The sequence below is a fragment of the Dromiciops gliroides genome, chromosome 2, assembly GCF_019393635.1.
Source record: "Dromiciops gliroides isolate mDroGli1 chromosome 2, mDroGli1.pri, whole genome shotgun sequence".
In the NCBI taxonomy this organism is placed as follows: domain Eukaryota; kingdom Metazoa; phylum Chordata; class Mammalia; order Microbiotheria; family Microbiotheriidae; genus Dromiciops; species Dromiciops gliroides.
In genome coordinates, this window is record NC_057862.1 from 361,327,009 (window position 1) to 361,352,426 (window position 25,418).

Sequence of the window (25,418 nt, forward strand, 5' to 3'; positions counted from 1 at the left end):
AAATTCTGTGAACCTTCTCATGCTTCCCGTTGTTACTGTGTTCAGGAGCTCTTTTCTTAGGAACCAAGGGTTTCAGGATAGAAGATTGGGGGCCAGGGCAGTGTGAGACAGTGTGAGGAATTGAGTCTAGGCTCTGACTTGGAGTATGTGCCCTGAGTAAGTCATGTAGCCTTTCTAAGCCTCAGTTTCCTTATGTGTAAAATGGGAGTAACCCACCTCATGAAACCCACCAACATTTATATGGTGTATTGTTCCGTCAAGGAAACATTTTGTTTCTTGAGGAACAACAGGGGGGACTGTAACGATTGGAATAACGCCACCTGCTGGATACTTACTGTAGAAGAGTTCTGCCCATGAAGGGAAGGTCTTTGAGGGCAAGACCAGGAGTCAGGAAGTGACGCGGGCTAGTGGGAGGAGGAAGGAAGAGACTGGCGCTCAGTCTCGCGCTCTTTCCTGAGGACGCTGGCGGAGAAGGGAGCTAGAAATGTGCTCTCCCTTTAATAGATAGGAATCTAGGCCTTTCTCTCTCTCTTTACCAAATTCTTATTCTCCTTAATAAATGCTTAAAAGTCTAACTCTTGCTAAAGCTTGTAATTGATTGGCGACCACTCATTAGATATTTTAGGCAGTTTAGCTAGAATTTTAACCCTTAACAGTATGAAAGGTACCAGAGTACTTTACATTGCAGATTACCTCATATAATCCTTATAAAGACCATGTGGTGGGTGTTCTTATCCTTTTTGTTATTAATAGAGGCATTATTATTAATGAGAGAACAGGTGTTAGACTCAGAGGACATGGATTAAAATTCTGCCTGTTTTGTCGTGGACATGTCACTCCTCTGTTTGGGCGTTGGCTCTATCCCCTGTAAAATTATGGAGCTAGATCAGATGCTTCTGATGACCCTCACAGCTCTGGATCCATGTTCCTAGACTTGGCTCTCACTGGCTTCCTTCCTGTTTGTCCATGAGGAAAGGACAGCTGGAGCTAAGCTGCTGTGGGAGGAGCTTCCTTTCTCAACTGTCTCACAGGGGAATAGTGCCTGTCTTTCTGAGGTTCTGGGCCCTTACCATTGAGACTTCGGTGACATTTCAGTTCAGTTGTGTTACAGTTAAATAATTTCTTCTGTTATAGCACTGATTTATTCTGCTTTGTGTATTAGGACAACTAGAACATCCTCAGACTAAGTGCCCCTGAAATTTTCTTTTTTTTTCCCCCCAGGGCAGTTTGGGTTAAGTGACTTGCCCAGGGTCACACAGCTAGTAAGTAGCCACCTAGCTGGCCCCAAACATCACATTTTCTTTTTTTTTTTTTTGGTGAAACAATTGGGGTTAAGTGACTTGGGTGACACTGCTAGTAAGTGTCAAGTGTCTGAGGTCGGATTTGAACTCAGGTCCTTCTGAATCCAAGGCTGGTGCTCTATCTACTGCACCACCTAGCTGTCCTGAATGTTTCTTTTTCAAAAGAAAGTTTTAATGGGTTTATTTTTCACAACATTACCTATATTTCTCACTATATCCCTTCCCCTTCTAGATAACTGTTCCTTATAATAAAGAACAGAAAAGAGCCGGGGGAAAGTTCAGCAAAACTAGTCAATATATCTAAAAAGTCTCATGTTGAATGCTGGTTTCCACACTCCATGTCCCCCATTTCTTCAAAGACTAGGGACGAGGTGTCTTCTCATATCTCTTTGGAGAATGTTCCTTAAAAATGTTTCTAAAATGAATTTTGGCAAAGGGAACTAAATGTTAGCAGACATTTTAATTTTAGAGATATATCCCCAGGGGTTAAATTTTTACAGCTTTTCAGTTATCTACATGCAAAAGTGTAGGGCCTGGGCTGCTATCTTCATTCTCAAGTGTCATCCTAGTCAGGTGACATGATGTCATTTTAAAATACATTCTCATATTCTATTTTATTCTACATGTTTCTAGGGAAACAATTTTCAGGTAAAAATTACCTAATCCGGGGCAGCTAGGTGGTGCAGTGGATAAAGCACTACCCCTGGATTCAGGAGGACCTGAGTTCAGATCCAGCCTCAGACACTTGACAGTGGAGATCCTTGAGTGTTAGGTTGCTGCATTTGGACTTAGCCTGTAGGTAAAAGGGAGGTGCTGAATGTATGAAAAGCATTTATAAATCACTCACTGAGCTAAACATTGTGCCCATTGCTTGAGTTATAAAAACAAAAAGGTGGTAATCCCTGCTCTAAAGAAGCTTATATTCTTTTTTGGGGGGTGGGGTGGGGCAATGGGGGTTAAGTGACTTGCCCAGGGTCACACAGCTAGTAGGTGTCAAGTGTCTGAGAACAGATTTGAACTCAGGTCCTCCTGAATCCAAGGCTGGTACTTTATCCACTGTGCCACCTAGCTGCCCCTGCTAGTACTTTTTCTAATGGACTAGAACTATGAATGTGAGTGAAGAGCAACTGACTAGGAGTTTTGACTTTTAATTATAAATATTATTGTATCATGGAACATAATTAATATATTCATCCGGTAATGCAGCTGTATTATTATGAACAAGGATTTTTTGTGTGTAGATATGTTTGAGTGAAGAGATGAGATTCTTTCATGATTTTTAAGAATTATGGTTACTCAGGGCTACCCATAGACTCAAAAGGGTCTGTCTCCAATTGTATCTGTTCACAGTTTATTGTAGAATAAACAAATGGACATTTGCCCCCTTTGCTATTTTAAAATGAATTTTTGTGGATATTTTTAGATTTTTATAACACTTACATTTCCTATTATGTTATATCCTACTTCCCAGAGAACTAGCCCTTATAATAAAAAACTAAAAAAGAAGGAAAAAAGTTCAGCAAAACTGAAAAAGTCTGATGTGATGTGGAGTATTCTAAACCATGATTCCTCTACATTGGCAAAGAAGCACCACTCCCTTACTCCTTAAGTGTTTTACAGTAAAAAGTTCAGGTGAAGCTTTTTATTTTACTAAAGCACGAGAAACAAATATGTACATGCCATGTGGATACATTTTTGCAAGTTCTTTTTTTACATTCAGTTGAGACTTAGAATATTTGTCCTGACAGATAAATGAATGCTAGTACATGGTTCTTTTGAACACAAATAAAGATTAAATATATTTTTCAAGTAATTTTTAATTCCTGTAAATTAGTGTACAGTGGCAGTTCTGTGTTTTTGAACATTGAAAAGATGTTTCTGTAATTGCAATGTAAGTTTTAAACTTATGTATTCTTGAATTTTAGGTACTTATACTGTGAAATTTTATGATGGAGTAATTCAGACTGTCAAACATATTCATGTCAAAGCTTTTTCCAAAGATCAGGTGAGAAACAGTTTTGTGCTTTGCATGCAGTTTAAATAATCTTAATTAATATTAAATAATTTAGTTGCTTAAAAAAAATAAAGACATTGGCTTTGTTATAATGGTGGCAAAAATGTTTATCATCTCAGTCTGACAGATTTTGAGTGAAGAGAGAAAGTGTTTCTGGGTAAAATACTTGGTAATACGGTTGACATAATTTTCTTTAACTCAGATTCCTTAGGACACAGATACTTAGCTGCCAACTTCTGCATTTATTTGATCCTTTCCTTTCCTTTCTCTGCTTGTAGAGCCATTATCTACTCAACTTGCCCAAGTGGCCTGTGGAGACCTGAAGAACATTCCTAGGTTACTTCAGTGCCCTAGAATGATAACTTTTATTTTCTTTGTTATCTTTTTTTTTAGATCATAAAATTATGTACAATCACATTAAACTTATTTTTTCCCCAAGAAATATTTTATTTATTTTTCCATAAAATATTTAATTATTTTCTAGTTCCATTTTGAGAGAGTTTTCAACATTTGTTTTTATAAGATTTCTAGTTTCAAATTTTTCTCGCTCCCCCCCTTCCCCCTCCCTAAGACAGCAAGTAATCTGATATAGGTCATATATGTACAATCACATTAAACATATTTCTGCATTAGTTATGTTATGAGAGAAGAATCAGAGCAAAAAGGCAAAACTTCAAAAAAGAAAAAGAATAACAAAAACAAGAGAAATAGTATGGTTCAATCTGCATCCAGATTCCAGTTTGTTTTTTTTTTCCTGGATTTGGGGAGCATTTTCCATCATGAGTGCTTTGGAAGTATCTTGGACCATTGTATTGCTGAGAAGAATCAAGTCTATTACAGTTGATCATTACACAATGTTGTGTGTACAATGTTCTCCTGGTTCTGCTCATCTCACTCATCATCAGTTCATTGTTATCTTTCTTGTGCCCAACAGGATTAATTCGTCCTCAAAACAATGGTTTGCTATGGTCCCTCAATATTTTTTTCCCCTTTAAGTGAATTTTATACCCATTACCTAATGAAGCTTTTGTGGAGAAAAGAAAAGATTAAAAATATGGGTGTTGACTTTTGTTTGTTTGTAGAATTGTAATTTTTATTATTAATATTAATTGTTGAACTATTTAAAGACAGCCCAGCTTTTTAATGAACTTTACTCGTAAATTAGTAAACGTATTTGTTAATTATTCAGTGAAGCTACTCCCTTCTCTAGTGGTGAGTTGGTGTAATGGTTATTAGTAGTGAGTGATTCACCTCATGGAGTCTTGCACTTTGATCATTATGCTTCTGTTTGCTTTATAAATTTAGTAACTACTTCTCTAAGTCTGTTAAATTAAAAAAGGAAACAGCTAATCTACTGAAAAGCAGACAGTTAAAACTTCTGGTGCTTCAACTAATTATCTGCCCCTTTCTATTTAATGATTTAATCCAAAGGCACTAAAGGGGACTCTGAGATAAAATTAAGCCTCATTAATTCAGTTTCTACTTATTTGGGATTTTTAAAGACAAATAATTTTGATGTGGGGCTTAAAATATATTGGGTGCAGCTAGGTGGCACAGTGGATAAAGCACTGGCCCAGGATTCAGGAGGACCTGAGTTCAAATGTGGCCTCAGACACTTGACACTTACTAGCTGTGTGATCCTGGGCAAGTCACTTAACACTCATTGCCCCGCCTAAAAAACAACAAAAAATCAAAATTAACTAACTAATTAAAATGTATTCTTTTTTTAAAGAAGTAGCTTGTAAAATTAATAATGAATCTCTCCATGTGGTAAATGTAATTAATATTATTCTAAGATAAGCCCTAAACACATTCTGGAAGGTTTTTCTGTACTTCCTAATAGGGTCATATCTCAGATCTGTTTGAATGATGGCCTCCTCTCCCTCTCCCTCTCCCTCTCCTCTCCTCTCCTGTACCTCAAAGTTAGGGACACATATTATGATTGTCTGCTAGACACGGGAGCTTCTAAATCAGTATTGGTTAAGTAAACCAGACCTTGAATGTAAACCTGTAGGATCTTTGAATGTGGTAGGAGTCTTGGGAAAAGCCAGTGGCAAAATTAACCCCTCTCATGGTATGTATGGGGCCTTTAACAGTGGAACATTCATATGCCTGATGCCCCTGTGAATTTATTAGGTCGTGATCTCCTATGCTAGCTCAGAGCAACCATATCTTGTGCTCCAGATGGGGCTGTGTCCCTACAATTGCCAGATGATACTGTTCATTTATTACCAATTTTGCTTACAGAAGCTCAAGGAACAGTAGGGGATGTATCCAAAATCCCCTCTGACATTCCTGAGTCTTTATGGGCCTCATCCCCTACTGAGGTGGGGCTCCTTAAATCTGCCATGCCTGTTACCTTTAAAGTTAAAGGGGGACCACCCCCATCCATTCTACAATATCCATTGTCTAAAGAAGCCATAGAAGGGATCACCCCTATAATTGAGGCTTTGAAAAGGCTAGGTTTAGAGTTAAGAGAATCTATCTGTATTTTCTTTTTCCTACTTCCTTATCTCTGATTTTTATTAATTTCACCTCTGTTATTTAATTAATTCCCAAGTAATAAAATCTGATCCTTTTGTGGAAAAGAAGCTGTAAGGTTTTTTTCTTATTGGCCTGGGAGAAATATCTAAAAGGGCAGTTCAGAGGGGAGAGAGCTTTCAACCCAAAGGTCCCTCATTATTTCTGGGACCCCAATAGTTTTGCAAGGCACCCAATTAAAGTTCCATATATTAAATTTCCACCCTCATACTTTAACTTTTCCTTTTCCTTTTCTTTTCCTTTCTCTCTGCCTGCCCTCTAGGGTACCTGAATAGCTTAAGTAATTAAGGGAAATAAAACAAAATTATTTTTAAAAGCTTGATTAAAATGGGCACATAATTAATTTTTTTTTGGTGGGGCAATGAGGGTTAAGTGACTTACCCAGGGTCACGAAACTATTAAGTGTCAAGTGTCTGAGGTCAGACTTGAACTCAGGTCCTCCTGAATCCAGGGCCAGTGCTTTATCCACTACGCCACCTAGCTGCCCCCTGATTTTTTTTTTTTGATCCTGTATGAGGAACTGTCACCCAAAATCTCATCCAATGTGTTGGTGTTGCTTCTTTCATTTATCTCAGTCCTTGGGCAGATGTGCATCTGCCAGTCATTCATTTGAAAATTGGGCTAAATTCCAGTGAAGTGCTTATTAACAGGCTGAGATTTGAATGCTAGTTTCAAAGATTTGGGTTCTTTAACTGCAGCTTGTTTTATAGGAACCACTTTGCATTTGAAGATGATAAAAGCTCACAGGCATCCTTTGCAGAGTAGGATTCCCCAGTACTTCTGCCCTGGATCTAGGGCCAGCTACCTGAGTTGCAAATAGTTGGATAGAAAGAAAGATAAATAAAAAGAAAAACACAAAGAAAGAAAGGAAGAAAAGTTATTATGCACTGACGCTGTGCCAAGCACTGTGCTTTTCAGATCACTTCATGTGGAAGTTTGCCTGTTTTGTTTAAGTAGAGTTCTGGTCCATTTTAGGTATTTACGTGATTTTCTTCTTATGTTGTTATCTTGAACTTTTCATCTTGTACATTATTTGGTCCAAAAGTACATATTTTGCCCTGTTTTCATTGTTTTTAGTATTTTTATGTTGGTTTCCAAAAGAATAATTAGCCAAACTCTGTAATAGATTAGGAAACTTTTATTATCTCTTAAAGATTTTAGTTACTGCAATGTCATTGTTTTATCTGGACCTTTGTTGTAAGAAATAGCTTCTTTTTCCACTGCCCATGACATGTATGGTAAAATAACCTTGATCCTTCCTTGCCAAAGGCTAACCACACTTTAGTCTTTTTGGCTAAGAGGACGTTTGCATCTGCCTTGTCAGAGTCTTGGAGTTCTGTGATTTAAGTTCTCTGATGCTTAGGGATTTGTAATTCTCAGCCTGGATCTTCTGAATGAATTTTGTCTCCAAATTAGTTGTTATTTGGAGTGAGGACTGACAGATGCTTCCTTTTCCTTTGTTTTCTCTATGTTCTTGCTAAGGTAGGGACATTCAGAGAAAGTATCTTGTCACCTAAAGTTTGAGACTGTGGGTTTGGGAGATTTTATTGTTGTTTTTATTGTTACATATACTTGAGAGGTAATAACAGTTTGCTATGAGAGGCTGAAATGAAAATTATCTCGGACACATAGCATATGTAGGTCCTTGGTCCAAGCATGACTGTCATCATGTTGCACAGGCTCTTTCCTGGTAATGGAGCTTGGCCTGGAGAATAGCAGTGGCCAATTAAAGCACTCATCCTTCTCTTGGTAAGGATCACTTTCAGGTGCCTCATATAAGAAACACAGCAAAAGGACCGAGGAAGAGTTTTGGCACTTGCATTTTTTTTTTTTTTGCAGGGGTATGGGGGTTAAGTGACTTGCCCAGGGTCACACAGCTAGTAAGTGTCAAGTGTCTGAGGCTGGATTTGAACTCAGGTACTCCTGAATCCAGGGCCAGTGCTTTATCCACTGTGCCACCTAGCTGCACACCCCGCCCCCACTTGCATATTTTTTAAAAGCCTCTCTGATGATGTTTCTAAAAATATGGATAGTGTATATTTGCATATTATTTATAGTACTTAGCAGTTTTTTCATAAAGTAGTAAATGGTTGTCAGAATTGGAGACCTGGATTTCAAATGTATTACTTAGGAGAAATATGGCAGTATGGCAAACTTTTTTTTAGTTTTGAAGGTATTTTTTAAAGTAGCATTAAAAATGGTTCTTTTGAATAGTGTTGTGTTAGATGGAGGTAGACCAAATGTCATCTTCTATTTATTTGTCTTTCAACCTTTATAAAAGCCTTCTAGTTCAAAACTGTAAGTAATCACAAAAATATTTCTCACTGCTATTTTTCCTGTTTTAGAATATCGTGGGCAATGCCAGGCCGAAAGAAAAAGATAACGAAAGTCTTTCATCTCCTGATAACCGAGAGAAGTTTAAAGAGCAGAGAAAAGCACCTGCTCATGCTAAGAAGGACAAAGATGACAAAACTTTAAAGGCTGAAAAGAGACCCAGACAGCCTGACAGAGAAGGAAAGTTAGTCAGTCCTGAGAAAGGTCTCCCAAAGAATGAGAAAGAAGACAAGGAGAATATTTCAGAAAATGAGAGAGAATATTCTGGGGAGACCCAGGCAGACAAGAAGCCTGAGAATGACATTGTGAAGAGTACACAGGAAAATCTAAGGGAGCCCAAAAGAAGGCGAGGCCGGCCCCCTTCCATACCTCAGTCTGGTGAGTTCTGAAGAGCATGCATGTGGGAGCAGAAAATCCAGTGTGACTTTTTCTCTCTCTTTTTTTTTAAATTTAGAATTTTATTTTCTAAATTATATGTAAAAACAAATTTTGACATCAATTTTTTTAAAACTTTGTGTTCCAACTTCTCCCTACCCCCTTCTAAGAACTTAAGCAATTTAATATGTTTTACATGAGTAGTCATGTAAAACATCTCCAGCTTGTCCAGGTTGTGAAAGAAAACAGACTAAAACAAAACTTCAGATTAAGGAATTATACTATCAAAAAAATGATTCTTCAGTCTGTTTTCAGATACCATCAGTTCTTTCTTTGTAGATGGACTGCAATTTTCATACATCCTTCAGAGTTATCTTGGATCATTGCATTGCTGAAAATAACCAAGTCATTCACAGCAGATCATCTTACACTATTACTGTTATTTTGTATGTAGTTCATTTCACTCTGCATCAGTTCATGTAGTTTTTTCCAGGTTTTTCTGATAGCATCCTGCTCGTCATTTTTTTGTTTGTTTGTTTCTGATAAAGTAACTAACAAAAAAATTATGTTTCAATCTGTATTAATTACCATCAGTTCTCTCTCTGTAGACAGATCCAGCATGACTTTTTCTACAGGAAATGGTCTGTTGTGGGTGAAGTGTACTTGTGGCAACTATGACACAATTATCACTGGTTTAGAAAACATGTTCTCTAATGTTCAGATGCTGTCTCTGTGATTGTAAATGTACAAATAGAGTTGAATTGTGCTGTTGTCCTTAAGCAGTGATATCAGCAAATCAATGGATTTATTATTTTTTTAGCTCACACGCACAGTTGTATTTGTAGCTGCAGTCATAGTTATGCAGAAGAAACTTCCATGCAGACATAAAATATTTCAGCAAACCCAGATGTTTTTTGCTTGTGCATATTTGAGTAATTTCATTTGTCACCTTTTTAGTAATTGCTAAAAGGAAGCTCAAGCTAAGCCAACTATTTATCATGAAGAAGAATTTCAAAATTAATTCAAAACAGTGTAAATACAATAGGAAAAGTTTGCCATATGGGTCAGGACACTTTGAAAGAGGGTTGTTTAAAAATATACTAGAGGGGCAGCTAGATGGTGCAGTGAATAAAGCACCGGCCCTGGATTCAGGAAGACCTGAGTTCAAATCTGGCCTCAGACACTTGACACTTACTAGCTGTGTGACCCTGGGCAAGTCACTTAACCCCTATTGCCCCGCCAAAAAAAAAAAAAAAAAGAAACAATAAAAATATACTAGAGGGGGCAGCTAGGTGGCTGAGTGGATAAAGCACAGGCCTTGGATTCAGGAGGACCTGAGTTCAAATCCAGTCTCAGACACTTGACACTTACTAGCTGTGTGACGTTGGGCAAGTCACTTAACCCTCATTGCCCCAACAAAATATATATATATATATATATATATATATATATACACTAGAGCTAGGAAGGGAAATGGCATGAACTTTGAAATCTAGAGGCAGTTTTGAAAGATAGTTGGGAAGAGTATAAAATAGTATAGTATTTAATCAATCCTTAAATTTTGTCTCAGTGTTCCTGGACAGAAGGTAATGTGCTATAGCAGAAAAGGACATCAGAACAGAAGTCAGGAAACCTGGGTTTGAGTTACAGCCCAAAACTTGATGCATGTGAACTTCCTGGACTTCAGTTTTCTCCCTCTGCAATATGATAGTGAATTAGATGATCTCTAAGGTACCTTCCAGCTTTATAATAGTCTATTCTGTATAACAGTGTTCTCTGATCCAGTGTACAGATGAAATTAGGTAAAATTCTGTGACAGCAGACTCCAGGAGAGAGATTATTCAAATTATTTTGTTGCCTTGGAATTTATTGTAGTAAGAATTGCTTGAATGAGTTCTGTTCAATGGGGTTTCAGGGTCTTTGGGTTAAATGTATTTTTGGTTGTAATGGACATGATCTGTGTTTGACTTTGGAATGTGTTTTTGTATACTCTTTAGAATGATGATATGTTGTGTAGACCTGCATATATAGGAACAAGTTATCACCAATCTGAAATCCTTACTGAAGAAACATTGTGTTTCCTTGTACCTTCCTTTATATGAGAGAAAGGGTGGGGAGGGGAAAGGGGAAGAGAGGGAGGCTGAGAGGGAGAAGGTAGAGTCTTTGATAGGTGAAAATCAGCTTTAGATGAGTTTTCCCCTCTCAAAGCTAGTAATCTTCTGAGCTTCTAGCCTTCTTGAGTAAGTAGAAATAATTATGTATTTTTGCTTAGAAACAGTAATATCAGTAACAGACATTGCTAAATTATGCCTATAAGAATTAAGAATAAAGAGAGCAAAGGGGCAGCTAGGTGGCACAGTGGATAAAACACTGCTCCTGGATTCAGGAAGACCTGAGTTCAAATCTGGCCTCAGACACTTGACACTTACTAGCTGTGTGACCCTGGGCAAGTCACTTAACCCTCATTGCCCTGCAAAAAAAAAAAAAAAAGAATATACCATAACAGCAAATTCAGTTGAGCTTTATGGAATTATTTGTGGGACTCCATATGAAAATATACTCATATTTCTTATATTCATACCATGTTAAGGGTGACTTTAAGTTATCTAATTTTCCTGATTGAGTTTGAGGGCCGTAATAATCATGTAAAAGAATGTAGGAATTAGATTTTATGATGGTGTCTATACAGCATTCCTGTTGTATATTTCCCAGTCAGTCATTTCACTGAGAGTTCCTATCAGAGTCTAGACCTTAGGAAATAGCCTGGTAAAGTGGAAAGGGCCTTGGCTTTGGAGTCAGAGGTTCAGATCTGAACCTGTGTTACTTTGGGTAAGGCCCTACCTTTCCTGGGCCCGGGTTTTCTCATCTGTAAAATGAAGAGTTTGGACTAAATAGCTTCTGAGTGAGGGCTATTCTAGCTCTAGGTCTGTGATACTAAAGGATAGGAGAAATGACTTTCTTAGAAAGTAATTACATTAAGTCAGATATTAATTTAGTTGGCTATCATAGCACTTTGACACTTTAAAGAAAGTTATTGTTTTGACATGTTTGAGCTCCAAGGCTCTGGGGAACATGAATGTGAGTTGGGGTAATGTAGATTGAGTCACAAGGTCTGTCATAGGAGTAAAACATAGAAGAGAAGTGGAAAATATACACTGCTTTATATTGGTTGTCTACAGTGTTGTCAGCAGCTTTTTTAACGATAACAGCTTGATAAATAGCGCTTGTCCTTAGAAGAGGCAACAGTGAAGGGATAGGAAAAATTGGATTTGCTTTTCTTGGATAAAGCAAGCAAATTCGCTGGTTATTAGGTAATTTTTGTAAAGAGATGTATGTCCTTGAATGTGTTAATAAAATTGCCTCAGTAAGAAATTGGTTTTCTTCTCATTTAAAGAAATTTGCATTGATTTTTTTGTAGAGCCAAATTCCCAAACTTTGCAACCGATAACATTGGAATTAAGACGCCGGAAAATATCAAAAGGAGCTGAAATCTCACTAAAGCGCCCCAGGCTTGAAAAAAATTCATGTGAGTATTTTGTATGCATGCAAGTGAGAGAATTTGTAGCTTGGTTGATTTTAGAATGGTTTTGATGAAGCTAAACTTAACAACTTTATCTTACTTTACTTGCACATTTGAAGTTATTCCACAGTAGGATATGGGGTTAGTCTGGTGCAAACCCTTAAATGATGTTAGAAAAAGAAATATTTAACTATATGCTATTTTGAGGGTGGGTTAATAGCATTGTATTTGTACATCAGGGATAATACATTTTATTTTGACTATATCATGATATATGTTTAATAATTTGGTAATTACTTTGGTCTCTCATTCTGAGCAGCATGCTGTGTAAATCACATTATTGACTTTGGAAATTGGAACATAGAATTTGGGACTCTTGGGGATTCTACTACTAGAGTAGATCTTAATAGCTAGGATTTGTGATTGATCTCCATTATATGTATTTTCAGACCACAAAATCTTTATATAAGTAAAATTTTCCTTTGGCTAGGAGACCACATCCTTTAAAAAAGTGTAAAATAGGAAAATGTTTCCTTTTGTGTACTGGAATAAGATTCCATAAGCCTTTCTGTGCGATATGAATAAGCACTTAATCCAGCCTAGAAAGTCAGTCTTAGCTTTGGCATTTCTGTGTTAATCACAACTGACTACAATTCTGTTAATGGATTTTAGCTCAGGAAAAGTCAAAAACCTACCCAGAAAACAATGACAAAGACTTGACCAGGAGACGATCATCAAGGCTTTCTAATAGTGGAAGCCATGAGATCCTAGATGCAGAGTTAGTCATATCAAATGTGGTTGATAGTGCTCCTTCAGAAGATGCCCTGCCTCTTGCCAAGGAATCAGAAGAAGGTAAGTACCTGTTTGTCCTGTACTAGTTTGCTGCTCCTCTTGTGGCTAATATGTATAAATTAGGGAAATAGAATTTATTAATCCTTTGAGTATATGCCTTAAATAAGAAATCTTGAAATCAAATTCTTCAATGTGTTGCAGTGATTTCCTGATGCATTATTTTTTACTAAATTGGTTGAGAGATTTTCCAGATGTTATAGTCAGGTTTTGATAGATGTCCTTATGGTAAGAGTTTCAGAAAATTGTTTTAGATATACATTATTGATGTGATTTTGCCAGTCTGTAAAACAAACTTAGATTGTATTTCCAATCTTTATTCTACACTTTCACCTTCAGTGATTCCATTTCTTGTTGCAATTAGCTTCTCCTTTGTTTTAATCATGAAATGATGTCAATCCTAGATGTGTGTTTACTTAATTTCAGCTTTGATTTTTAACAACTTAATGCACATCGTGAAAGCTAATCTTTATTAGAACGTATATGACTGTTATGTATATGTTATTGTGCAACTGTCCCATGATTTTTTTGTAGTTTTTTGATCTGCAAATGTATGGTTGCCAAAGCTTCCATTTTTTCTTTTAGGTCAGTTAGAATCTCCTGTCCAATCTGATAAAAGCTTATCTGAACTAACACACCAGTCCTTTGTGGATGGATTGGAGACCACAGCATTTGATTTGAATTGCAATTCAATGGAAGATAAAGCTGTAGACACTGAACTATCCTCTTCACTTGCTGAATTGAAAGAGATTTCTGCTGTAACAGGTTCAGATTTAGCCCTAACAAATATAAGACTTGAATATCTTTTATTTGTCATTTGAATTTCTGATAAGAGCTTTCTCATGATTATCTTCTAATAGTCCATATTACCTTGCTTTTGCTTTAATTGCTTAATTAAACAAATTCTGCTTAACTTCTAATAATGAATTTTCTTTTCATGAAATATATTTAAAAGTTGCATACAGTTTGCATGTGGTGGAGTTTGCTTTCAAATAATGATTGCAATTCAACAGCTAATACACTTAGAAAATTTTATTTGTGTATGTAACCAAAATATTTATTTTCCTTTATGCCCTTCTTCCAAATGTTGAAATAGTCTAAAAATAATTGGACAAAGCATTTTGAATTTTGTCTTTGTGTTTTGTGTGAAGGTTAAACAGTTGAAATAGAAAGAAAAAGTGTTTATAATCTAAATTTGAGCATTTCTTGAACATATTATAAAACCCAAGATTCTATAGAACAATCCATTTTTCCAGCAAAACCCAACAGGGATATGGACTGTAGTAGAGTTAATATTATCCAGATGAAAAAATTCAAGGGAAAATGTGGTAGTGGGTCCATCTCTATTTCAGAGTTTATTCCACCTAGAACCTAACTATGAACTGAGTTCCTAGATGCTTTTGACTGTACCTGTTGGGGCCAATGAACAGGATCTTGCGAGAAATATTTTTGACCTCTGGCCTCTTTCACTACAGTCTGAGCTCTTCTGATTCCAGGCATTTTGGCTGCCTGTCTCTCATTCAATAAATGTGTTCTTATTCTCTCTCCCCTCTTTCTTTCCTACCCTCAACCCCCTCTTTCCTCTCCCTTTCTCCTCTCCCTCTCTTTTTAATTTTTAGGGATCAGTTCTCTGATCTGTAAATTGGAGGAGGCTGAATTATATGTTAAATCAATCAATAAACATTTAATTAGCATCTTCTATGTTCTAAATGAGACTGGGAATACAAATACAAAAGTGAGACAGCCCCTGTTCTTATGGGGCTTATCTTTTACTAGGAGATACAACATGCTTACAGATTATAAATTTAGGATATATGCAAAATAAATAAAAGTGATTTCAATGAAGGTGAGGTTAACCAATGTGTCTAACAATTGAGGTAATTAGAAAAGGACTCTTTAAGGAGGTAGCAATTGAGCTAAGCCTTGAAGGGAGCTTTCTAGAAGCAGTATAGGAGGTAGAACATGCCAAACATGGAGTGCAGCCTGTGTAAGGCGTGGAGGCTGGATAGAGAATATTTAGTATTGGGGACAATAACTAGGCCCATTTGGCTATAGCACACTAAGGGAGAGTAATGTGTAATCAGCCTGGAATGATAAGCTGGAGCCAGATTGTGAAGGGCTTCAAATGCCCTATAGAGGAGCTTACCTTTCATCCTAGAGAACATAGGGAGCCACAGAAGCTTTTCAAGCAGAGGGGTGACACGGTTTGACCTCTGCTTTAGAAATGTCAATTTGATAGGTATGTAGAGGATGGAGTAGAAAGCAAAGAAATTGGATGTAAGGAGTCCAAAGTAGTAGAAGGCTTGGACTATGTTGGTTGTACTATTAGTGTTCATAATCTTATAATATGCATTTAAAATAATAGTGTTTGTATTAGTAGAGAGGAGGTGGATATGAGATGTTGTGGTGGTAGAATCCATTAAACTTGGCAACTAATTGGATATAGGTAGTTTGAAAGTTGAGTATGACCTTTTAGATTGGGCACCCATAACTATGAGACCTAAGTAGGTATAGGGAGAGGGTGAGTTTAGGTAGAAAAATAATGAATTTTGGGGCAGCTAGGCGTCTCAGCGGATAGACCACTGGCCCTGGAGTCAGGAGGACCTAAATTCAAATTCAGCCTCAGGCACTTGACACTTACTATGCAACCCAGGGCAGGTCACTTATCCTGGATTGCCTTGAAAAAACCCCAAAAACCCCCAAACCAAAACAAACAAAATACTGCATTCTGTTTTGGACATGGTGTATTTTAGCTGACTTTGGGACATCCAGGTGTAGACGTTCAGTAGATGGTTGGAGATGAGGGAATAGACTTTAGGAGAGAGAAAAGAGCCAGTTCTCTATCTCCTAAATTTCTTTTAGCTTTGAATTGTTCAAAACTCTTGGATAGAAATAGATCTTACTGTGAGGGATAGCCCTCTTACTTATTTCAGGATTTTATTCTACCCAAGTAAATTGATGATCTGAAGTTTACTGTTGTTTGCATCAGAACTTTTTGCTTATCATGTCCAAATAATTCAGTTGACTACTTATTGACATTTTTGGGGGGGACACCTTAAAAGCAGGTGGACCAATTAATTAATTAATTTCACCCTTGAACCTGGGCATGTTGTTTTCCTATTTGGTTCACATTGCCTGTACTTCTATTGTATGTTTATTGTGCTTTACTAAGCAGTTTGTAAAATGTGGTTTTAAAAAATGGTCCCCATTTTTTTTTTTAAGTGAGGCAATTAGGGTTAAGTGACTTGCCCAGGGTCACATAGCTAGTAAGTGTTAAGTGTCTGAGGCTGGATTTGAACTCAGGTCCTCCTGACTCCAGGGCCGGTGCTCTATCCACTGCGCCACCTAGCTGCCCCTAATGGTCCCCATTTGTAAAGAACTTAAAGTCTGGTTTATGGACAATGTAATCTGAGGTAGATTTAAAAAAATCATTTAAATTCATTAAAAAAATGAAAAGACATTGATAAAACAGAAGTATTATTTTAAAAGTTTATTGGCTTTATACCTTAGAGTCTACTATCTCATCATTCCTTTAGTTTCAGATATTACTTGGGTCTATGAAGATCACCAAAGACACCTTGGGTTAGGGGAAATTAAGATAACACCATCCTATTTACCATTAATATTTTGATGTTTTCTGGTTCTCAGAGTCTTCTTTTAGAAGTTTTGGACTCCTTTGTCTTAATAGTAACTTATTTAAACATGTTACCAGAATAGACAAAGTCCTGTCCATTTATTTGTAGGATAGATGGGCTGGGCCCAAGTTTTGGAAAATCATTTAAAGCTATTCAGAATCAACTAATATAATTTTAGTTAATTTGAAAGAAGACTTAAGATAATAGAAATGCCAGGCTTCTTGTGCCTTAACTTAAGAGGAATAAACAAAAATAATAATGTCTGAGAATAATAATAATAATGCATGAGAATTTTCTTGTGAGCCAGTCTGGTTTTTGGAACTACTGAAAGGTAGGTGAACTTGTTCCATATTAGGCAAAGGTCTGTGTTGTTTTTTCAAGCTCATGTTGGATTTAGTATCCCAAGTAGTTGTCTATCCATTCCTTTTATAAATGGTGAGCTAAAATTGGGGAAAATCCAGATGGTTCATCACAAGATAGATATTCTATATACACCCGAACAGGATTCCGTACACCTGCTATAATGAATATAGATTAGATCAGCCAAGGAGCACAACCTGATTGTTCCACTCCTTTTACAATGTTAAATGCCTTGGGTAATTTGGGCGGATTTTATTTGGAAGGTTTATGGGAGAACTTGGGCAAACATTCCATAGCATGAGAAATGTGTGGATTTCATACCATTCAAGTAAGTACCCAAATAGATGGGATCACAGATCCATTTTGTATTGATGATAAGTATTGAGAAGCATGTGTAGATTAAGTAGGAAGAAAGACTGACATTGAAAAATCTTTAATTTATTAGGAAGGAAGGCATAGGGCTATTTTTTCCTATTATATAATGGTCAGTAGTAATCTTAAGGAAATGTTCATGTCCCTGCCTCTTTTTTTTTTTTAAAGTGAGGCAATTGGGGTTAAGTGACTTGCCCAGGGTCACACAGCTAGTAAGTGTTAAGTGTCTGAGGCCAGATTTGAACTCAGGTACTCCTGACTCCAGGGCAGGTGCTGTATCCACTGCGCCATCTAGCTGCCCCTCGCTGCCTCTTTTGAGATACGGTTAAAGATTTATACATTGGACAGGATTTGTTAGCCAGTCAATGAACTGGTATGAATCACAATGCAGATATGTATATCATTCCCACATCTTTCACAAACTTGACATTTTTTCTTTATAAAATTAAATTTTTATTGATATCTTTTGTTTTTGCATCTTGTCATATTTTTTCAGGTCAAAAACTTAAACTTTGTTTCTTAGGGCCTTTTTTGAGCTTAATTTTTCTGGATATTTATTATATCCTAGGCATTTCAGAAGATAGAAACAATGATGAACACCTAGGTTTCCTTAATAAAAAAATTCTGTGTGACCCTGGGCAAGTCACTTAACCCCCATTGCCCTGCAAAAAACCCAAAAAAACTAAAAAAAAAATTTTATTTTTCCCCAATTACATATAAAACAATTTTTAACCTTTTCCCCCCAAATTTGAGTTGTAGATTCTCTCCTTCCCCCCTTCCCTCCTCAGTAAGAAAGCAAGCAATTTGATAAAAGTTATGCATGTACCGTTATGCAAGACATATTTACACATTAGTCATGTTGTGAAAGAAATAGGGGCAGCTAGGTGGAGCAGTGGATAGAGCACCGGCCCTGGATTCAGGAGGACATAAGTTCAAATCTGGCCTCAGACATTTAACACTAACTAGCTGTGTGACCCTGGGCAAGTAACTTAACCCCAATTGCCTCAACAAAAAAAAAGGGGTGGGGAGCAGCTCAGTAGATGAAGCACCGGCCCTGGATTCAGGAGGACCTGAGTTCAAATCCGGCCTCAGACACTTGACACTTACTAGCTGTGTGACCTTGGGCAAGTCACTTAACCCCCATTACCCCACACAAAACAAAAAACAAACAAAAAAAAGAAACAAACCCAAAAAACCCACCCAACAACAACAAGAAAAATAAAACAAACCAAAACAAAATGAACCAATATGCTTCAATCTGCATTCAGATTCCATCAGTTCTTTCTCTGGAGGTGGATAGCATTTCTCTGGAGGTGGATAGAATTATCTTGGGTCTTTGTATTGCTGAGAATAGGTAAGTTATTCACAGTTAATCATTGTGCAGTGTTGCTGTTACTGTGTACAGTGTTCTGGTTCTGCTCACTTTTTCTTTGCATCAGTTCATGTAAGTCTTTCCAGGTTTTTCTGAAATCCTCCTGCTCATTGTTTCTTACAGCACAGTAGTATTCCATTATATTCATATACCACAACTTGTTTAGCCATTCCCCAATTGATGGGTGTCTCCTCAGTTTCCAGTTCTTTGTCACCACTAAAAGAACTGCTATAAATATTTCTGTACAAATAGGTTCTCTCCCCCCCCCCCCCCGATTTCTTTGGGATACAGACCAAGTATTGGTATTGCTGGATCAAAGGGTATGCACAGTTTTAAAGCCCTTTGGGCATGGGGCAGCTAGGTGGTGCAGTGGATAGAGCACAGGCCCTGGAGTCAGGAAGACCTGAGTTCAAATCCAGCCTCAGACACTTAACACTTACTAGCTATGTGACCCTGGGCAAGTCACTTAACCCCAATTGCCTCACAAAAAACCCCCAAAAAACCAAAAGCCCTTTGGGCATAGTTCCAAATTGCTCTCCAGAATGGTTGCATCAGTTCACAACTCTACCAGTAGTAGCACCTGGATTTTCAAGAAGCTTCTAGTCTTATTAGGGAACATACATTTTCTATAACAAAAAACTAATACAGGGTGGAATGTGGTCAGTGTCAGAGAAGAACTTGGTCCTCACAGTGATCCTGGTGGGATGGTATAAATAGTATCTCATTTTATAGATGAAGGAAAGTGAGGCCTAGTGAGGTGAAGTGACTTGCTTGGAGTCACAAAGTCAGGAAGTAGCAGAGCTTGGATGAAAATGTAGGTCTCCTGATTCTCAGTGCAGTGGTTTTCTTCTACCTCTTGTGCTTTTTTTTTAGTGAGGCAATTGGGGTTAAGTGACTTGCCAGGGTCACACAGCTAGTAAATGTTAAGTGTCTGAGGCCGGATTTGAACTCAGGTACTCCTGAATCCAGGGCTGGTGCTCTATCCACTGTGCCACCTAGCTGCCCCTCTTGTGCTTTTCTTAGCAGAATGAAAACCTATATTATATTAATAATGCTCAAAGGAATTTCTTTTTAATGCAAATATGACTTGTAAGATATTTAAGTCAAATTTTTTCAACAAGAGCATACATACTTTAGTCATTATAATGTTCAACATTACTCTTGCTGCCACCCCTCTCTCCACCCCTCCAAAAAACCCCCATCATTCCCTGTTAACTTCTTGGACCATGTTCTATCCTTGAGTGGTTTCAGAATTTTCTGGTAACTTCATTATTGCTGTTCCAGGTAGGCAGCTAACTCCAAGTGGTTTTGTATAGCTTTATTAACAATTCAGTAATTTTTGAGGAGCATCATGACATCCTAAAGAGTAAGAGAGGATATTTGGAACCTTGCTGTCCTCATTAATGTGAAAAGGAAGCCCGTTTTTGTTTTTTTTTTTGGTTTTGTTGTTGTTGTTGTTTTCTTAGTGAGGCAATTGGGGTTAAGTGACTTGCCCAGGGTCACACAGCTAGTAAGTGTCAAGTGTCTGAGGCCGGATTTGAACTCAGGTACTCCTGAATCCAGGGCCGGTGCTCTATCCACTGTGCCACCTAGCTGCCCCAGGAAGCCCGTTTTTATAATAGCCCTCTCATTGAATTTCCTTTAAATGGGATGTTCCAAAAGTTATAATGCAATTTAAAGCTTTAATAGCCCTGTATTTTCACATATATGCAGCTGAGAGTTTTCAGTTTGTTCATTTGCATTGATTAATTAGATTTTTTTTCTGTTTGAATTTATCTTTGAGGTAGACCTAAATTTATCTGAGATAGCTTTATTGTAGCAGTGATAGAAATGATATTTTCTTATCTGATGGGTTTAACTTGCATATCATTAGGCTACTCAATCTCATTCAACCCTTGGTCTTAGCAGGTCTTCTTCATTTTCTCTTTGTACCAAGAATGCTATATATATATATAGTAAGTAGTTATTTTGCTGAGTATAGTACTTTTTTTTTTTTTTTGGTGAGGCAATTGGGGTTAAGTAACTTGTCCAGGGTCACACAGGTAGTAACTGTCAAGTGTTTGAGGCCGGATTTGAACTCAGGTCCTCCTGACTCCAGGGCCAGTGCTCTATCCACTGGCCTGCCTAGCTTCCCCTCAAACATTTTTATTTAAAGTTTTGAGTTTCAAATTTTATCCCTCTTTCCCTTCTTCCCCTCCCCTCTCCCTGAGGCAGTGAGCAACCAGATCTAGGTTATACATGTGCAATTATGTAAAACATTGCCATATTAGTCATTTTTTATAAGAAAAACTTGAATAAAAGAAGAAAAGCGAAAGTACCAAAATAGCATGCTTCAATCTGTGTTCAATCAATATCAGTTCTTTCTTTGGAGATGGATAGTATGCTTCATCATTAGCCCTCTGGGATTGTCTTGGATCATTTTATTGCTGAGAATAGTTAAAGTCATTCACAGTTCTTCATTGAAGAATATTGCTGTCACCATGGACAACGTTCTCCTGGTTCTGCTTACTTCATTTGTATAGTACTTTTTTATAACATTAGCTACAAAGCTGATTTGTCTTGTCTTTGCTGTGTTCAATTTGAGTTGAAGGGGCAGCTAGGTTGCGCAGTGGATAGAGCACAGGCCCTGGATTCAGGAAGACCTGAGTTCAAATCAGGCCTCAGACACTTAACACTTACTAGCTGTGTGACCCTGGGCAAGTCACTTAACCCCAATTGCCTCACACACAAAAAAAAAAAAAAAGAAAGAAAAAAGAAATTTGAGTTGAAGATATTCAGTTCAACAAACATATAAATGACTAATATGTCTAAAACACTGTGGTACATGGCAAAGATAAAAGCAAGATATTTTCTTTGACTCTTTTTTTTCATGGAAGGGAAGATACTTCCTAAAGGAATACAAGGCAGGATGTGATAAATCCATAAGAAGTACAAAATTTTATGAGAGTTGAGAGAACGGAATTTTTTTTTGTACTGATAGAGGAGACAGCTTTTGAAAGTTGAATATCTGAAGGAAATACTGCAGATTCTGCCTTATTTTTAACTTGTAACTTATTTTGTGACAAATTGACATTCAAAACTAACGAATAATGATATATACAAAACAATCACTTAATAGAAAGACTTAATAGTCTTATTAAATATTTCAACATAGTATTATTTTAGTGACATCTACAATGTGTCTACATGAACCCAGTCATCTTGCGTTTGGTAAAATATCTTTTTTGCAACTTGGTAGTCATTGAATTTTTCTCCAATTTTGTGAAGAAACCAAACTGGAGAGTGTTGAACTGGGAGTTGGAGGACAGGAGGTTAAGTTTCTGACTGCCTGTCTGATATGTCTCAGTCTTCTGTGTTACAAACATGGAACATATCCACTGATTTTTAGACAACCATGTGGTTTCTACAAACAACACTTCAGCTAATTACATACTAGATGATCTTTAAAGTCTTTTTTAGCTCTCAAATGCTATGATTTCTATTGATTATTATTGTCATTCTCCATTCTAATTCTATCCAGGCCAGTCCTATATATAATTGCTTTTCCTAGCTCTAGTTTCGGCCTCAGTACTTCCTTATTTTATCTCACCTCCTATCTCTTAAGAGCCCCACTTAACTTCTGTTCCTTCCTTGTCCTTGTCCCAGTCACTCCATAATACTGTTTTTTTTTTAAATTACTATTGTTTCAAATGAAGATCTTCTCTCTCCTACTCCTTACACCCCTAATTTAGAAAACAAGAAAAGCACAATTCCCCATTACAAATATGTATAGTAAAGCAAAGCAAATTCCTGCATTGGCCATGTTTTAAAAAAAAAGTCTCAATGTGCATTCTGCATCCATCACCTCTCTATCAGAAGGAAGGTTGCCTGTTTCATCATAAGTCCTCTGGCATTGTGGTTGGTGATTACATTGATCAGAATTCCTTATTCTTTCATAGTCGTTTGTATTTACCATACTGTTGTCATTGTAGAAATTATTCTTCTGGTTCTGTTCATTTCCCTCTGCATCAGTTTATACCACTTTTATATTTATACACCCACACACTTATATTTACATATGGATGTTTTTCTTCTTTCTTTGATTTTTTTACTGGGTATAGATATAATCATAGTATTGTTGAATCAAAGGGTATGCATAGTTTAATAGCATTTTTGGAATAGTTCCAAGATGTTTTCAGAATATTTAGACTAGTTCACAGCTCCACAAACAGTGTGCCCTCTTCCCATATTTCCCTTTGAGGACTCTTTAGACCTACTCAGAAGTTTGGTCTTACTCTTAAAGGTCAGGTCTTTACCAACCCTACTGCAGGATCTGATATGAAATGACTCCTGCTATGTTATAATAAGAAGCCAAAATCAAATTTTGGTAAGTAATACCACAAATTAGGTGATTCGGGTCGTAGGTATTAAGGTTATCAGTCTTAAAGTCCATATATCAGTCATATGTAAATTAGATGCTGAGAAGGAAGACATTTTGGTCATCTTTGCTCCAATTTTTTCTCTGTGGCCTGCTTCCAGTATTTATTTCCCAACAATACTTTTTTTCTTCCTCTTTATATTAATAAAATCCTCCAAATGAGAATGTAACACAACCTTACACTAAATTATTCCTGGCATCACAATGGTAAAAAGGCAAAAAAGAGATTCAGAAGATATGACAGATGTGTGAAAACAAATATCAGCAATAGTTTAGGGGAAAAAACCACCAAATTTAAACTGAAACCATTAATTTTTGGATATTGCATAAGCCAAAGAATATTGATTTTTGTTGTTATTCTCTGTATCCAGTGGTGTTTTTTTTAAACTATATTGTCTTTTGTTTATCCTTCCCATCTGATGATACTTTTTAAGTTTTTACTGGTTTGTCATACACATAATACAGCTCTAAATGTTGTTTTCCTAGATTTTGTCATCTTCTTGTGTATCTCTAGACTATTAACTTGGTGACTTCATGAACTCCCATAGGTTTATGGTTGGTAAAGTATATTTTTAATTATTCTGCATAGTTTTTATGTTTTTTATGCACTGCTACATGGTCAAGGTTTATAAAGGTGCTGTGCACAGCTAAGAAGTTTATATGTTCCTCTCTATTCTCATTTAGTAATTAGAGATGAGTTTTAACTCACTGTTCTAAAATTCTGTTCAGGTCCTTAATTTCTTTCTTGTTCATCTTTTCTTAGTTTTGTCTAGATCTCAAAGGGGTACATTGATGTGCTCCACTATTATAGTTTTACTGGCTATTTTTCTCTATAATTAGATTAACGTTTTCTATAAATATTTGGATTTTATTCCTATTTATTTATATTAAATATTGATAGTGTTTATGATACCTTTAAGTGTGATGTATTTTTTCCTTTTAATTTTTAAAAGTTGAGCCTATTTTTATCACATTGTTTAAGATCATTTCTACTCTTGTTTTTTTTTTAAATTTACCTGAAGCTTAATAGATTTTTTTTACAAATCCCTTATTTAGAAAGAAGCACTTTGTACCCTTTTTTAGTGTAATTTTATAGGTAATTATTATTTTTTATTTTTTGATTAACTTTCTTTATTAATTTGCCCCTCCCAGTACTTGTGACCCTCACAACTCTAACTGAACAAATTAAAAAACCAAAAAACAAAGTCTCTTAGAACTCTATATTCTGGCAAAACAAATTCCACAATAGCTATGTCTGAAAAGTATGCCTTTCTTTGCATTTTATGTTCATCAACTCTCTTGTTTGGACATGATAGGCATGTTTCCTCTTTATTCTTTTGAACTTAGTTTATCATTTCATTGATCAGAGTTCTAAAGTCTTTCAAACTTGTTTTTCTCGACAGTATTATTGCTATATAGAGATTGTTCTCCTAATTCTGTTTAATTCACTCTGTATCAGTTTGAAGTCTCTTCAGTTTCTTCTGAAGCTGCATGTTTCATCGTTTCTTATTGCACACTGATATTCCATTATATTTGTGTCATAATTTGTTTAACCATTTGCCAGTAGGACAGCCCCTTAGTTTTCAATTTTTGACCACCACAAAAATTATTGCTATAAATATTTTTGTACATAAAAATCCTTTATTTTGGGGGAGGGAAAGGCAATAGTAATTTAGCTAGGACAAAGATGGTTTGTTAACACTTTGTTTCTTAGCTGTCTCCCCAGATGATGGACACCTATTTTGATTTTGGTTCTTTGCTGCTATAAATGTGTTGTTATGAATATTTTGGTGTGTATAGGATGGATTACTTGGGACATATGCCTAACAGTGAGATCTTGGGATTGAAGAGTTGGTACATTTTGTTCTTTAAGTGGTACGGTACCATCTTAAAAACTGTTCTTATGGGTGAGAGATGATGCCTCTTGTCAGGAGAGCCCAAGGAATTATTTTCCTGGATCCTGGGGTCAGTCATTGTCTTCTCCATTGGCAGTGCCTTTTTCTTTTTCTGATGGGCTGTGATTGTAGCTCTCCCAATTTAGGATTTTTATAAAGCTTACTGTAAACAGCATATTTTTAGAGGCTGTACCATACCCAACTTGTAGATACTTTAGAAGAGTCAATTTTGCTTTTTTTACTCACAAACTTTTGCTTTTTGTGGGAAGTATCGTATCAGTCAACAAGCATTTATTAAGCGGGTGCTGTGTGTCTAACAGTGCTCCTAGGAAGTGGTATAAAGACAATGAAAGAGGCTACTCTCCTGTGTGGAAACAGCATGTGTATGTTTAAGTGAATACAAAAGAAATATAAATGTAATATGTTTAGGGAG

At 36.6% G+C, this 25,418-nt stretch overlaps 1 protein-coding gene across 4 annotated transcripts in view; it reads left to right on the forward strand.

Moving 5' to 3' along the window:
• PHF20 (PHD finger protein 20) overlaps nt 1–25,418 on the forward strand; it is a 116,657-nt gene that overhangs the window by 46,641 nt on the left and 44,598 nt on the right. For all 4 annotated transcript variants that reach the window (XM_043981493.1, XM_043981496.1, XM_043981495.1 and 1 more), the window contains 5 exons: nt 3,227–3,306; nt 8,202–8,568; nt 11,984–12,091; nt 12,758–12,937; nt 13,520–13,699. In XM_043981493.1, the coding sequence (XP_043837428.1) occupies nt 3,227–3,306; nt 8,202–8,568; nt 11,984–12,091; nt 12,758–12,937; nt 13,520–13,699 (915 nt within the window). The remainder of the gene's footprint in view (nt 1–3,226; nt 3,307–8,201; nt 8,569–11,983; nt 12,092–12,757; nt 12,938–13,519; nt 13,700–25,418) is intronic.